Below are 13,062 nucleotides of genomic sequence, written 5' to 3' on the forward strand. Positions count from 1 at the left end.
GGGCGCCCCGTTAGCGCGGAACGAAAGTTCCGCCTTTTGGGTTCCGGCACTTCCGTTCCGTCTCTATGGGTTCCGATACGGCGCCCCGTTAGCGCGGAACGAAAGTTCCGCCTTTTGGGTTCCGGCACTTCCGTTCCGTCTCTATGGGTTCCGATAGAGCGCCCCGTTAGCGCAGAACAAAAGTTCCGCCTTTTGGGTTCCGGCACTTCCGTTCCGTCTCTAAGGGGTTCCGATACGGCGCCCCGTTAGCGCGGAACGAAAGTTCCGCCTTTTGGGTTCCGCGCACTTCCGTTCCGTCTCTATGGGTTCCGATACGGCGCCCCGTTAGCGCGGAACGAAAGTTCCGCCTTTTGGGTTCCGGCACTTCCGTTCCGTCTCTATGGGTTCCGATACGGCGCCCCGTTAGCGCGGAACGAAAGTTCCGCCTTTTGGGTTCCGGCACTTCCGTTCCGTCTCTATGGGTTCCGATAGAGCGCCCCGTTAGCGCGGAACGAAAGTTCCGCCTTTTGGGTTCCGGCACTTCCGTTCCGTCTCTAAGGGGTTCCGATACGGCGCCCCGTTAGCGCGGAACGAAAGTTCCGCCTTTTGGGTTCCGCGCACTTCCGTTCCGTCTCTAAGGGGTTCCGATAGGGCGCCCCGTTAGCGCGGAACGAAAGTTCCGCCTTTTGGGTTCCGGCACTTCCGTTCCGTCTCTATGGGTTCCGATACGGCGCCCCGTTAGCGCGGAACGAAAGTTCCGCCTTTTGGGTTCCGGCACTTCCGTTCCGTCTCTATGGGTTCCGATAGAGCGCCCCGTTAGCGCAGAACAAAAGTTCCGCCTTTTGGGTTCCGGCACTTCCGTTCCGTCTCTAAGGGGTTCCGATACGGCGCCCCGTTAGCGCGGAACGAAAGTTCCGCCTTTTGGGTTCCACGCACTTCCGTTCCGTCTCTATGGGTTCCGATAGAGCGCCCCGTTAGCGCGGAACGAAAGTTCCGCCTTTTGGGTTCCGGCACTTCCGTCTCTAAGGGGTTCCGATACGGCGCCCCGTTAGCGCGGAACGAAAGTTCCGCCTTTTGGGTTCCGCGCACTTCCGTTCCGTCTCTAAGGGGTTCCGATAGGGCGCCCCGTTAGCGCAGAACGAAAGTTCCGCCTTTTGGGTTCCGCGCACTTCCTTTCCGTCTCTAAGGGGTTCCGATACGGCGCCCTGTTAGCGCGGAACGAAAGTTCCGCCTTTTGGGTTCCGCGCACTTCCGTTCCATCTCTAAGGGGTTCCGATACGGCGCCCCGTTAGCGCGGAACGAAAGTTCCGCCTTTTGGGTTCCGGCACTTCCGTTCCGTCTCTATGGGTTCCAATAGGGCGCCCCGTTAGCGCGGAATGAAAGTTCCGCATTTTGGGTTCCGCACACTTCCTTTCCGTCTCTAGGGGTTCCGATACAGCACCCCGTTAGCGCGGAACGAAAGTTCCGCCTTTTGGGTTCCGGCACTTCCGTTCCGTCTCTATGGGTTCCAATAGGGCGCCCCGTTAGCGCGGAACGAAAGTTCCGCCTTTTGGGTTCCGGGCACTTCCGTTCCGTCTCTAAGGGGTTCCGATACGGCGCCCCGTTAGCGCGGAACAAAAGTTCCGCCTTTTGGGTTCCGGGCACTTCCGTTCCGTCTCTAAGGGGTTCCGATACGGCGCCCCGTTAGCGCGGAACAAAAGTTCCGCCTTTTGGGTTCCGGGCACTTCCGGTCCATCTCTAAGGGTTCCGATAGAGCGCCCTGTTAGTGGGGAACTTTCGTTCCGAAGTTTTCTGTACCTCTCACTCCTGTTTCTTTTTATTGGTCTGATAATACGCTTTATTACTTTAGTTTCTTTCCGGCCTTTTCTGCTTTGCTCACTTCCGTTCCCTCCGTTCCTTCCCAGAAAGGGAGTTTGTGGAACAGAAAACACTGGGACGAAAATAAAAGGGGAAAAGAGAATGGTTAGAACCGAAAAAGAGGGAACAGAAGCGAGGGGAACAGAAAAATGCCAGGATGGATGTAAAAGACACAAACAGGATATGGTTGTAACCGAAACGGAGGGAGCGGATGAGGGCGGGACGGAAAACACCAGAACAGAAGGAAACGGGGCCGAGGGGGAACCGAGGAACACAGAGGGGGCGCCGGAACACAGAGGGGGAACCGAGGAACACAGAGGGGGCGCCGGAAGGAGCCGTCCAGGAAAATAACAGGAAAAGGAACACACATGAGGGCAGGGGCGTAGCTCAGAGGTAGAAATCCTGGGTTTTCACATTTCATACCAGAACAAATAAATGAATTCGGTGAAACGACTCAGGAGAGGCCTCTGCCCTTTGCCGTTTTAATTCTATTCAACCCTAGGTTGAGCCCTGAGGTCACAGCGTCCTCTCCGTCTGACAAATGTGGCCGTGGGGGGGTCCACAAGGACGTCCTCACCTCCCCAAGATCTTGGTCCAGGTAAAGACAAACGATCGAAAATTTATTTTTATTACACACGCTGGGAGGCGGAGACCGGAGGATCGCGGTTCACAGGCAGCCTCACCTACTTAGAGAGGCCCTTTGCAACTTTAGGGAGACCCTGTGTCATAAATAAAAAGACTGGCCGGGCGTGGTGGCGCACGCTTGTCATCCCCGCGCTTGGGAGGCAGAGACAGGAGGATCACGCGGGTTCGAAGCCAGCCGCGCGTGCTGGCCTAGGAAACCCTGTTTCCCAATTTAAAAAAAAATGTAAAAATAGGTCTGGGAGTGTAGCCCGGAGGTAGAAGGGCTTCCAGGAACCCCAGTACCACTAAAAAAAAATAATAATAATAATAAATAAATAAATAAATAAATAAAAAGACTGAAAAATAGGCCTGGGGGTGTAGCTCAGACGTAGAATGCCTCTACATGTACACACCAAAAAACAAAGAAAGGTACCAATAATTAAACCCTCGTGTCTGACGCTGGGCCACGCGTGTCACCCAGAGACCCCGCCCACACATTACAACTGGCTTGACTTTTTTTTTTTTAATTCTGTCAATTGGAGAGTCTTCTCTGGGCTTTCAATTCATGAACTGGGTGCTTAGCTGGTACAACGCTAAGTAGCTGGAATAAGGCAAAATGCAGACCCTCTTCACTGACACCCACACAGGGAAGCGTGTGGCCCCAAAGTACCAAGAGAAGATTCGGAGAAGTGGATGGAGTTACACGGACTGAGGGCGGACGCCGAGATTGGGGCCCACGTCTATATCCCCAGACCACAATAACTCCTATTATTATTATTATTATTATTATTATTATCATTATCATTATATTTGGTACTGGAGGTTGAACCCACAGGCATTCCTCCCTAGTCTTATTTTTTATTTTTTTTTATCTCGAAGCAGGGTCTCCCTGAGTTGCTGAGGCCGGCCTCCGACCTGCGATCCTCCCGTCTCAGCCTCCCGAGGACAGGGACGAATGGGTGCGCCACCAGGCCCAGCTCACAGTTTCGGTGCTCAAGCTGTCTCCCTGCCTCGGTCTCTCCTGATCGTTGGCTTCACAACACCGTTAAAGAAGCAGCTTAGGACGCAGACTCTGAGAGGGAGCCATGGTGGGGCTGCTCCTACCTGGACCAGCAGCTCCAGTCTTCTCTCGTCTAGGAGGTGCACCAGGCAGTGCCGGCCCTCGGTCATCTGTGTGGACAGAAGGATGGTGTCATGCCGGGCGGCCACAGACCCTGGAGCCGCCCTGCCGTGTGCGATGTCAGTGTCGCCGTGCCCAGCCCCAGCCGGCTTCTGTTTTGGTTAACAGACTCGGCCACAAATCTCTTTATTGGAGGGCATGGGCTTCCGCGTATAGACGAACAGGACAGACAGCAAAGGAGACTCGATCTACTAACAAATGCGACACCGGCTCGGTAGACCAAGTCCCAACAACGCGCACTTCGCAAAACCCAGCGCCGTCCCAGAAGAAAGCCCCGCGGTCTTCCCTGAAGGGCATTTTATCTTTCAAGGGAAAATGCCTTTAGCGAGGGGGTCTGCTCAAAGCCGCACAGTAATGCAGAAACGCGGGGGGGGGGGGGGGAGTTAAAATGGAAAATCTTTTCCAAAGAGGATTTGAAAATTTTTTGCTCACTTAAAATATATATATATTATTTATATTTATATAAATATTTATATAAATATAAATTATAAATTTATAAATTTATATAAATATAATATATAAATTATTTATATAATTATATATAATATAATATATAATATATATCCCATATATATACATATATATATAACTACAGATGAGATATATATATATATATATATATATATATATATATATATATATATGTCCCATCTGCAGTTAAATACGTAGTTAAGAACAGTTTGCTGTATCTATTTCCAATGTTAGGTAATTGTTTATCTCTTAAAGTTGCCGGAGTGGGGAAGTATCCTTTGAAAACATTTGAACAATAGGTAGAATGGAGAACCAGCTTCTCCTTGGGTAACGCCGGCTCCAAATTATTTGATCTTCAGAAAACGCCACCCTGTCACTCGAAGCAGAACCCCACAGGCTGCTTTTGTGCCTACTTCTGGATATCTATGTATACAGATTTAAAAAACACATTTTATGGAAAATATTTTACTCTAAGCCGGGCGTGGTGGCGCACGCTTGTAATCCCAGCACTCGGGAGGCTGAGACGGGAGGAACGCGGTTCGCGGCCAGCCTCAGCTACCTAGTGAGGCCCTCTGCAATTTAGTGAGACCCTGTCTCAAAATAAAGAATAAAAAATACGGCTGGGGGTGTAGCTCTAGGGACAAATGCCCCTGGGTTCCATCCCCAGACCTGCAAAAAAATTTTTTTTACTTTAATATTATTATGTTGGATATAGTGTGTGTGTGTGTGTGTGTGTGTGTGTGTGTGTGTGTGTGTGTATTGGGGATTGAACCCAGGGGCTTTCTACCTCAGAACTTTTCCAATTTTTTTTTTTTTTTGAGGCACTGGGGATGAGACCGAGGGGCTTTCTACCTCTGAACTACACCCCAGCCCTATTTTTTATTCTTTATTTGGAAACAGGGTCTCACTGAGTTGCAGAGGGCCTCACTCAGTAGTTGAGGCTGTCCGCGAACCGCGATCCCCCCCGTCTCAGCCTCCCGAGTGCTGGGATGACAAGCGTGCGCCCCCACGCCCGGCTGGTACTAGGGACTGAACCCAGGGGCATTCTACGTCTGAGCTACACGCCCAGCTCCTCTATTATTTTTTGGTTTGAAGCAGGGTCTCACTAGGTCACTGAGGCGCTCGCTAAGTTGCCGAGGCTGGCCCCGAACCTGTGGTCCTCCTGTCTCGGCCCCCCTGTGACTGGGATCACAGGCGTGCGCCACCACGCCCGGCTTACAAAGATTTTCTTATTGAAGAAACGGCTCGTTAGCTACGGTCAGGACACGGGAGACACAGGAATGGTTTAAATGGACTGAGTGTAATCTGCGAAGAGCCCGCCCCAAGGAAACTTTACACATAAAAACCCAGTTTTCCACCCGAGGACAAGGGGCTTGAGTCCCCATCAGCCGAGGTGTCCTGCAAGAACCGGCGGGGGGAGAGGGAGGTGTCTGGGACAGTCTTACGTGGGGACCCATTGAGCGCACGGCGTTTTCTGTTTCACCCACATGATGCCAGCGCAGCTGAAAGCGCCTTTGATCGCCTCCGTGGTGCTTGGTAACCGAGGATGAGCTATTGACGCCCCACTCAGAGAAAGGCCTAGACTGATACAGACGTCTCCAGACACAGCTGCGCGGCGGCCGCTCTCGGCGGGAGCTTCTGCTCAGCCTCCCGGACCTTGGGCCTAGGCTCGCTTTTCTTTCTTGGTGCTCAAGCTCCAGAGAAGAAAATGCATTCTGACTCGGGAGGTGGGAGGGTGTAGCTTGGAGGGGGAGTATTCCTGGGTATCGAAGAAAAAATCAGCCGGGTGTGGTGGCTCACCCTTGTTATTTCAGTACTTGGGAGGCTGAGACAGGGGGATTGCAGGTTGGAGGCCAGCCTCGGCTACTTAGTGAGGCCCTGTTGCAAAATAAAAAAATAAAATAGGGCTGAGGATGTAACTCCGAGGTTGAATGCCCTGCGTTCAACCCCTAGTACCTCCCCCCCGCCGCCCCGCCAATTTTATTTTAAAGTTTATTTCCACAAAACCATGCAGAATATTTTTACAATTCCTCTCCAAAAAGAAACATCTTTTTTTTTTTTTTTTTTTTTTACTGAACATTACTTGTTAGCGTGTATTTTTAGATATCACGGAATAGTTTCAATGAGTTAAAAAAGTTTCTTTTTTTTTTTTAAAAAAAAAAAAGGCACAATCATTATAACAGGAAAAGTCACAAAAATACAGAGCTGGAACCCAGCGTGGCGAGGGGCGTTTCTGTTTCCGTCTGCAGCGGGGGCGAAGGAGGCCTGGGTTGGCTCTGAGAGGATGGAAACTCCATCCTTGGCGATTATGTGAGTAGCAGGCCCTGTGGTTTGGAAACTTTCTGCAGCGCCAACCGTCACTTTTCTAAGGCAAGAGGCAGCCAGGCTGGAGGGAGGAGCAGGCGTCCGAGTCTTTTGAAAACTTAAAAAAGTCAAGGCACGCTCAGCTCGGGTCAGGTGGAGGGGCATTCCCGGAACCAACAGCGCCGTGGGTCGTATGAAGAGATTCCGGGCCGTGTTTGTTGACCGACCGTAGGACACACGTGGAAAACCCGAGCAGAGTCACCGCAGAGCCCACGGACCAGATCCGCGTCCCTGAATGTGGCGGTGCGTCCTCAGCAAGGCTCTGTTTCCCAATAAAAAGCACAAAGGGCTGGAGGAATAATTTGGAGGCAGAACACTCCTGGGTTCAACCCCCAGGACCGCAAATAAATAAACGCAAATAAAAAAGTGATCTGGGGGGGATAAAGCCTTGCAAGGAAGGAAGGGTGGAAGGAGACCACTGTAGTGTTTTTGTTTTGTGGTACTGGGGATGGAACCCAGGGCGTTCTACCTCTGAACTGCACCCCCAGCCTTGTTTATTTATTTATTTATTTTATTTTATTAATTTTTTGGTGGTACTGGGGTTCCTGGAAGCCCTTCTACCTCCGGGCTACACTCCCAGACCTATTTTTACATTTATTTTTGGAAACAGGGTCTCTTAAGCCAGCGAGGCTGGCTTCGAACCTGCGCGATCCTCCTGTCTCCGCCTCCCGAGCGCGGGGATGACAAGTATTTATTTTTAAACTCGGAAACAGGGTCTCACTAAGCTGCTGAGGGTCTGAGTTGCTGAGGCCGGCCTCCAACCGACAATCCCCACCCCGTCTCAGCCTCCCAGGGAGCGGGATCACAAGCACGCGCCACCATGCCCAGCTCCCTACCCAGGGATCACAAGCACGCGCCACCATGCCCAGCTCCCTACCCAGGGGTGTTTTATGGAAGCCATGGTCCTGCCCTGGGACTGTGACTCTCGGGCCCTGAGCCGTATCAGGGGAAACATCATGTCCACAAGGGCACGGCTGTGTCTCCTTTACGGGAACTTTTCTTGGCCCGCAGGTTGGAGCCTCGCTCCTGGTGAACTTCGGCACAACAAATTAATTAATAAATAAACTTGCACCTCCCGCGTCACTTCTGCATTTTCTTCCCAGGCCTACAGCTCAAGCCCCTTTGGCGATGCTAAGACGCCTCGGCCTGTTTGTGGACAACACAGACGACTGTATCGCCCTGAATGCGTCCAGCCAGGTGAAGCGCCGACCCCGGGTCTCTGATCCCCAGGCCCTGCCAGCCCTGCCGGGCACCACGACCCCGGGGCTCCTGTGGAGATGATCTGCCCCTGGCGAGGCCGCCTTCCCTCTCGGTTCCGCTCCTGTGAGAGGAAACCTCGGCCCACACTCGAGGCTGTATCCAGGGAACCAAATATTTTCCCCGGTGGCCCTGCCTGGACGTCTGTTCCTTCTATCGCTACTTCTTGCAACACCGCAGCTCGGAAGGGCTGGGAGGGCACGGCCGGGCTATTTTTAAAAGCCTCGGTGAACCCGGGCGGGCGCGGCGGCTCACGCCTGTCATCCCAGCCCTCGGGAGGCTGAGACCTGAGGATGGCCATCAGCTGCTTAGTGAGGCCTCTGCAACGCAGTGAGACCCTGTTTCAAAATAAAGAATAAAAAATAGGGTAGAATGGCCCTGCGTTCCACCCCCAGTACCCCCCCCCAAAAAAAAAAAAAAACAAAGGCAGCTATTGTTTTGTCTTTTGAGTCTGGGGTATTGGCCAGGTACAGTGGTGTGTGTCATCGCCGTCCTTGGGGGGCTGAGGCAGGAGGATCGCTGGCTCGAGGCCAGCCTCAGCTGCTGAAGTGAGAAGACACTCACTCAGCAAGACCCTGTTTCAAGATGGAAAAAATAAAATAAGGGCTGGGGGTTGTGGCTCAGAGGTAGAATGTCCCTGGGTTTGAGCGCAGTGACGCGCGCGCGCGCGCACACACACACACACACACACACACACACACACACGCGCGCGCAGGAAAAAAAAAACAGGAAGGGAACTTAGAACGGAACAAAGCAGAAATTTGCAGACGGGGCAGAATGGCAGGTGTCCCCGCGCCCTTGGGCCCCGCGGACGGGAAAGGGGGAGCTGCCAGCCACCCGAGCCCTCTAAGGGCTCGCAGCCCCGCCTTGCCCGTCAGGGGCCAGCGCCTTCGACTTCCAAAGCACGTGCCTCCATGTCCTCCTCCACACTTTAATTGCCATTTATTAATATTTTTGTGTGCTGCTGGGGATGGAGCTCGGGGGTGTTCTACCTTTGAGCTACAACCCCAGCTCTATTTTATTCTTTGTTTCTTTCTTTCCTTTCTTTTCTTTTTTCTTTTCTCTCTTTTTTTGGTGGTACTGGGGTTCCTGGACGCCCTTCTACTTCTGGGCTACACTCCCAGACCTATTTTATACTTTTTATTTGGAAACAGGGTCTCTTAAGCCAGCGCGGCTGGCTTCAAACCCGCCCCATCCTCCCGTCTCTGCCTCCCAAGCGCAGGATTACCAGCGTGCGCCACCACGCCGGGCTTTATTCTTTATTTTGAAACAGGGTCCCACTGAGTTGCTGAGGCCGGCCTCCAACCTGCGATCTTCCTGCCTCCACCTCCTAAGGAATGAGACGGCAGGTGTGTGCCCCACACCGGATTCCTCCTTGGAAAAACTTTTTTTTTTTTTTAGTACTGGGTGTCCTAAGCCGGGCGTGGTGACTCACGCTTGTAATCCCAGTACTTGAGAGGCTGAGACAGGAGGATCACAGTTCGCAGACAGCCTCAGCTACTTAGTGAGGCCCTTTGCAACTCAGTGAGACCCTGTTTCCAAATAAAGAATAAAAAATAAGGTTGGGAGTATAGCTTGGAGGTAGAACGCCCCTGGGTTCAATTCCCAGTTCCAAAAAAAAAAAAAAAGAAAAGAAAAGAAAAGAAAGGAAAAGAAAAGAAACCCAGGGACATTCTAACTCCCAGCAACACCCACTAGCCCTATTTTTTTTTCTTTATTTTTCTTTATTTTGAAACAGGGTCTCACTGGGTTTTAGAGGGCCTCAATACGTAGCTGAGGCTCGCCTTGAACTGCGATCCTCCTGTCTCAGCCTCCTGAATGCTGGGATGACAAGCGTGCGCCACCACGCCCGGCTTCATCCTTTGAATTCGATCCTAGGACTTACTCTGTTTCTCAGGGGAGATCACTGAGGCCCCGGAGAAGAGCAGACCTCCCTAGGGTCCCGCGGCTGGGAGAATTCAGGTCGCTGATGGGGGCGGGGGAGCTAGAAGCAGACAGAGGATGCAAATCTCCCCACCTACCAGGCACACTCAGCTCCCTGCACCGCTTGCCTGCGGGGCCCAAAGCCTCTTTACTACACTTAAAGAAAAAAAATAAATGCACCTTTACAACAGCCACAAAGTGGGGGGCAAATAAAAGCCTTGGTATTCTGGCTTGGAAATTCTTATTTTAAGGACCGTCACCTTCTTAGACTCCTGGAGGGTTTAATATCCCGGACAAGGGGAGAGTTTTATCACAGAGAAGTGATTTGTTTAAACCGCAAAGGGTGTAGATGACAGAAGGGGAGAGAATAAAAAAAAAAAAAAAAAAAAAAAAACCCATGCATTCCCCAGATTTTCACATAATACTTTGGCAGAGGACGAGAACTATCCGGAAAGCTTTTGGTTTTGTTCTTAGGCGATGGATGCCCTTCCTTTTCCTGTCCCAGACGATTTGAGTTCTCAGTTTCTACGGAAGTGCATCTGTCTCCACTGCAAACACAGTACTAAGTTATTCGCTAAAGACCCACGCCCCGAACAGGCAGGACTATTTTTCCCCCTCTGTAATGATATTATTGTATTTTATCATTTCTTTCTTATGATTACGAAACGTCCAATTTCCTTCAGATTGTAATGGTCCATTCTGCCCTTTCTGTTGATTTTTTCTTTTTTGGGGTGTTTTATCCAGCGAATGATTTTTTTGTTTGTTTGTTTTCCTACTGTGTTCGGGGCTCTTGAGGATAAAACGGTGATTGGTAGACACCGGTGTTTAGGATACAAGTATCAGAAAACTGAATCCCAGCCGGCAGGCGTGGTGGCGCACACCTGTCACCCCTGTACTTGGGAGGCTGAGACAAGGCATTGCAGGTTGGAGGCCGGCCGCAGCAACTTAGGGAGGCCTTCTGCAGCTTAGCGTAACTCTGCTTCCAAATAAAAATAGGGGGATAACTCAGACACAGAATGTCCTTGGGTTTACCCCAAGTACCATAAAACAACAACAAAAACCCTAAATCTCCTGCCATACTGAAATGGCCAGAAATTATTTTTATTTATAGAGCATAGGAAGCTGTCATTTTAAGTGACCCTCCCGTTTTCCCAAGATAGAATAGACCCAAGGCTAAAAGAGAACAAACCTCTGGTGCCCGACTCCGACAGCTTTCATCAGACATGTTAGCCACAGGTAGAGTCCAGAGAGAGTCAGAGAACGGGTTGGCTGTGGGTATTGCCTATGATCTGCGCAAACAGGGGGATGCTATTACCCATGATCCTCAGGGTGAAACAGGAGGATGCTGTTACCCACAATCCCCAGCATAAGACAGGAGGATGCTATTACCCATGATCCTTGGTGTGAAACAGGAGGATGCTGTTACCCATGATCCTTGGGGTGAAACAGGAGGATGCTGTTACCCACAATCCCCAGCATAAGACAGGATGCTGTTACCCATGATCCTTGGGGTGAAACAGGAGGATGTTGTTACCCACAATCCCCAGCATAAGACAGGAGGATGCTATTACTCACAATCCCCAGCATAAGACAGGAGGATGCTATTACCCATGATCCTCGGGGTGAAACAGGAGGATGCTGTTACCCACAATCCCCAGCATAAGACAGGAGGATGCTGTTACCCACAATCCCCAGCATAAGACAGGAGGATGCTATTACCCATGATCCTTGGTGTGAAACAGGAGGATGCTGTTACCCATGATCCTTGGGGTGAAACAGGAGGATGCTGTTACCCACAATCCCCAGCATAAGACAGGAGGATGCTGTTACCCACAATCCCCAGCATAAGACAGGAGGATGCTATTACCCACAATCCCCAGCATAAGACAGCATGCTGTTACCCACAATCCCCAGCATAAGACAGGAGGATGCTATTACCCATGATCCTCGGGGTGAAACAGGAGGATGCTGTTACCCACAATCCCCAGCATAAAACAGGAGGATGCTGTTACCCACAATCCCCAGCATAAGACAGGAGGATGCTACTACCCATGATCCTCACGGTGAAACAGGAGGATGCTATTACCCAGAATCCTCAGGGAAGAACTTCTGGCCTCAAACCCTGGGGTTTCTTATCCCTCCATTTATTCCTGGCAGTGATTAAGCATGGCAGATGTCCTGGGGGCTGGGATTAAATAATTTGAGTTAAATCAGGTGTGGGGCACGGTCCTGTCATTCCAGTGCCCAGGAGGCTGAGATCGGAGGGTCGCAGGTCGGAGGCCAGCCCCAGCAACATAGTGAGACCCTGATTCAAAACCAACAATAAAAAGGGCGGAGGGAATGCCTGTGGGTTCACACAAAACGTTGTGTGAAAAAAACCTTTTTTTGGTGGTGGGGGCACGAGGGATGGAATCCAGGCGCATTCTACCTCTGCGTTACACCCTTAGCCCTCACTATATTTTCTCTAGAAGCAGGGTCTCGCTAGGTTGCCGAGGCTGGCCTCCGACCCGCGACCCTCCTGTCTCAGCCTCCCAGGTACCGGGATTGCACCTTGCCCCGTAAATTCTAGACTCTACAGTAGGCTTGGCGTCTCGGCAGAGACATTCGCCGGGCAAAGCGGCGGGTTCCGCGGGGGCTGGCCGGGGGGAAGGTGCGTCTGTGGCTGGTAAATCTGTGACCTGTTTACGAGGTCAGTTCGGGTGTCCACAGAGGTTCCTGGTGTTCTATTTCTTTCTTTTTCTCTTTTCTCCCTGTAAGCTTTAACCGCTGGCCTAGAAAGCGGGACTCAACGTGAAATCCGAGTTTAGTGTCCCGTTCACTGCGGACTTTGGACAGTTACCACCGCTGTCAAACGAGCGGGGCCAAATGTGGGCGTGTGCGAGCCCGGCCTGTGATTCTAGCTGGGGCATCGGCAAGGCACTGCGCTTCTTATTTCTTTTTTTTTTTTTGGTACTGGAGATTGAACCCAGGGATATTCTACCTCTGAGCCACATCCTCAGCCCGAGTTTATTTATATTTGGAAACAGGGTCTCATTAGGTTGCTGAGGGTCTCAATAAGTTACTGAGGGTCTCATTAAGTTGCTGAGGCCATCCCAGCAGGGAGCCAAGGCGGTGCAGCAGGAGGAGCGCCCTGCCCGGGGCGCAGGGTTCCCTCTGTCCCAGCCACGGAGGAGAGCGCCTGGCGAGGCCCGTTTATCCCGAGATGCACCCGTGAAAAGAAAATGGATGGAACTGGACGTATGCTGCCAAGTGACATCAGCCAGACTCAGAGAGTCGAGGTTTACAAGTCTCTTTCCTATGTAGAAGCCAGAGAGAGAGGAGGAGGAGGAGGAGGAGGAGGAGGAGGAGGAGGAGGAGGAGGAGGAGGAGAGGAGGAGGAGAGGAGGAGGAGAGGAGGAGGAGGAGGA

At 51.5% G+C, this 13,062-nt stretch overlaps 1 protein-coding gene across 1 annotated transcript in view; it reads right to left on the bottom strand.

Moving 5' to 3' along the window:
* Nucleotides 1-13,062, bottom strand: part of FRMD4B (FERM domain containing 4B) — a gene marked incomplete at both ends in the record, with an annotated part of 90,866 nt that overhangs the window by 63,353 nt on the left and 14,451 nt on the right. The window contains one exon of the mRNA XM_080718207.1: nucleotides 3,565-3,630. Within this exon, the coding sequence (XP_080574333.1) occupies nucleotides 3,565-3,630 (66 nt within the window). The remainder of the gene's footprint in view (nucleotides 1-3,564; nucleotides 3,631-13,062) is intronic.

The sequence above is a fragment of the Muscardinus avellanarius genome, assembly GCF_963383645.1.
Source record: "Muscardinus avellanarius genome assembly, chromosome: 22".
NCBI lineage: Eukaryota > Metazoa > Chordata > Mammalia > Rodentia > Gliridae > Muscardinus > Muscardinus avellanarius.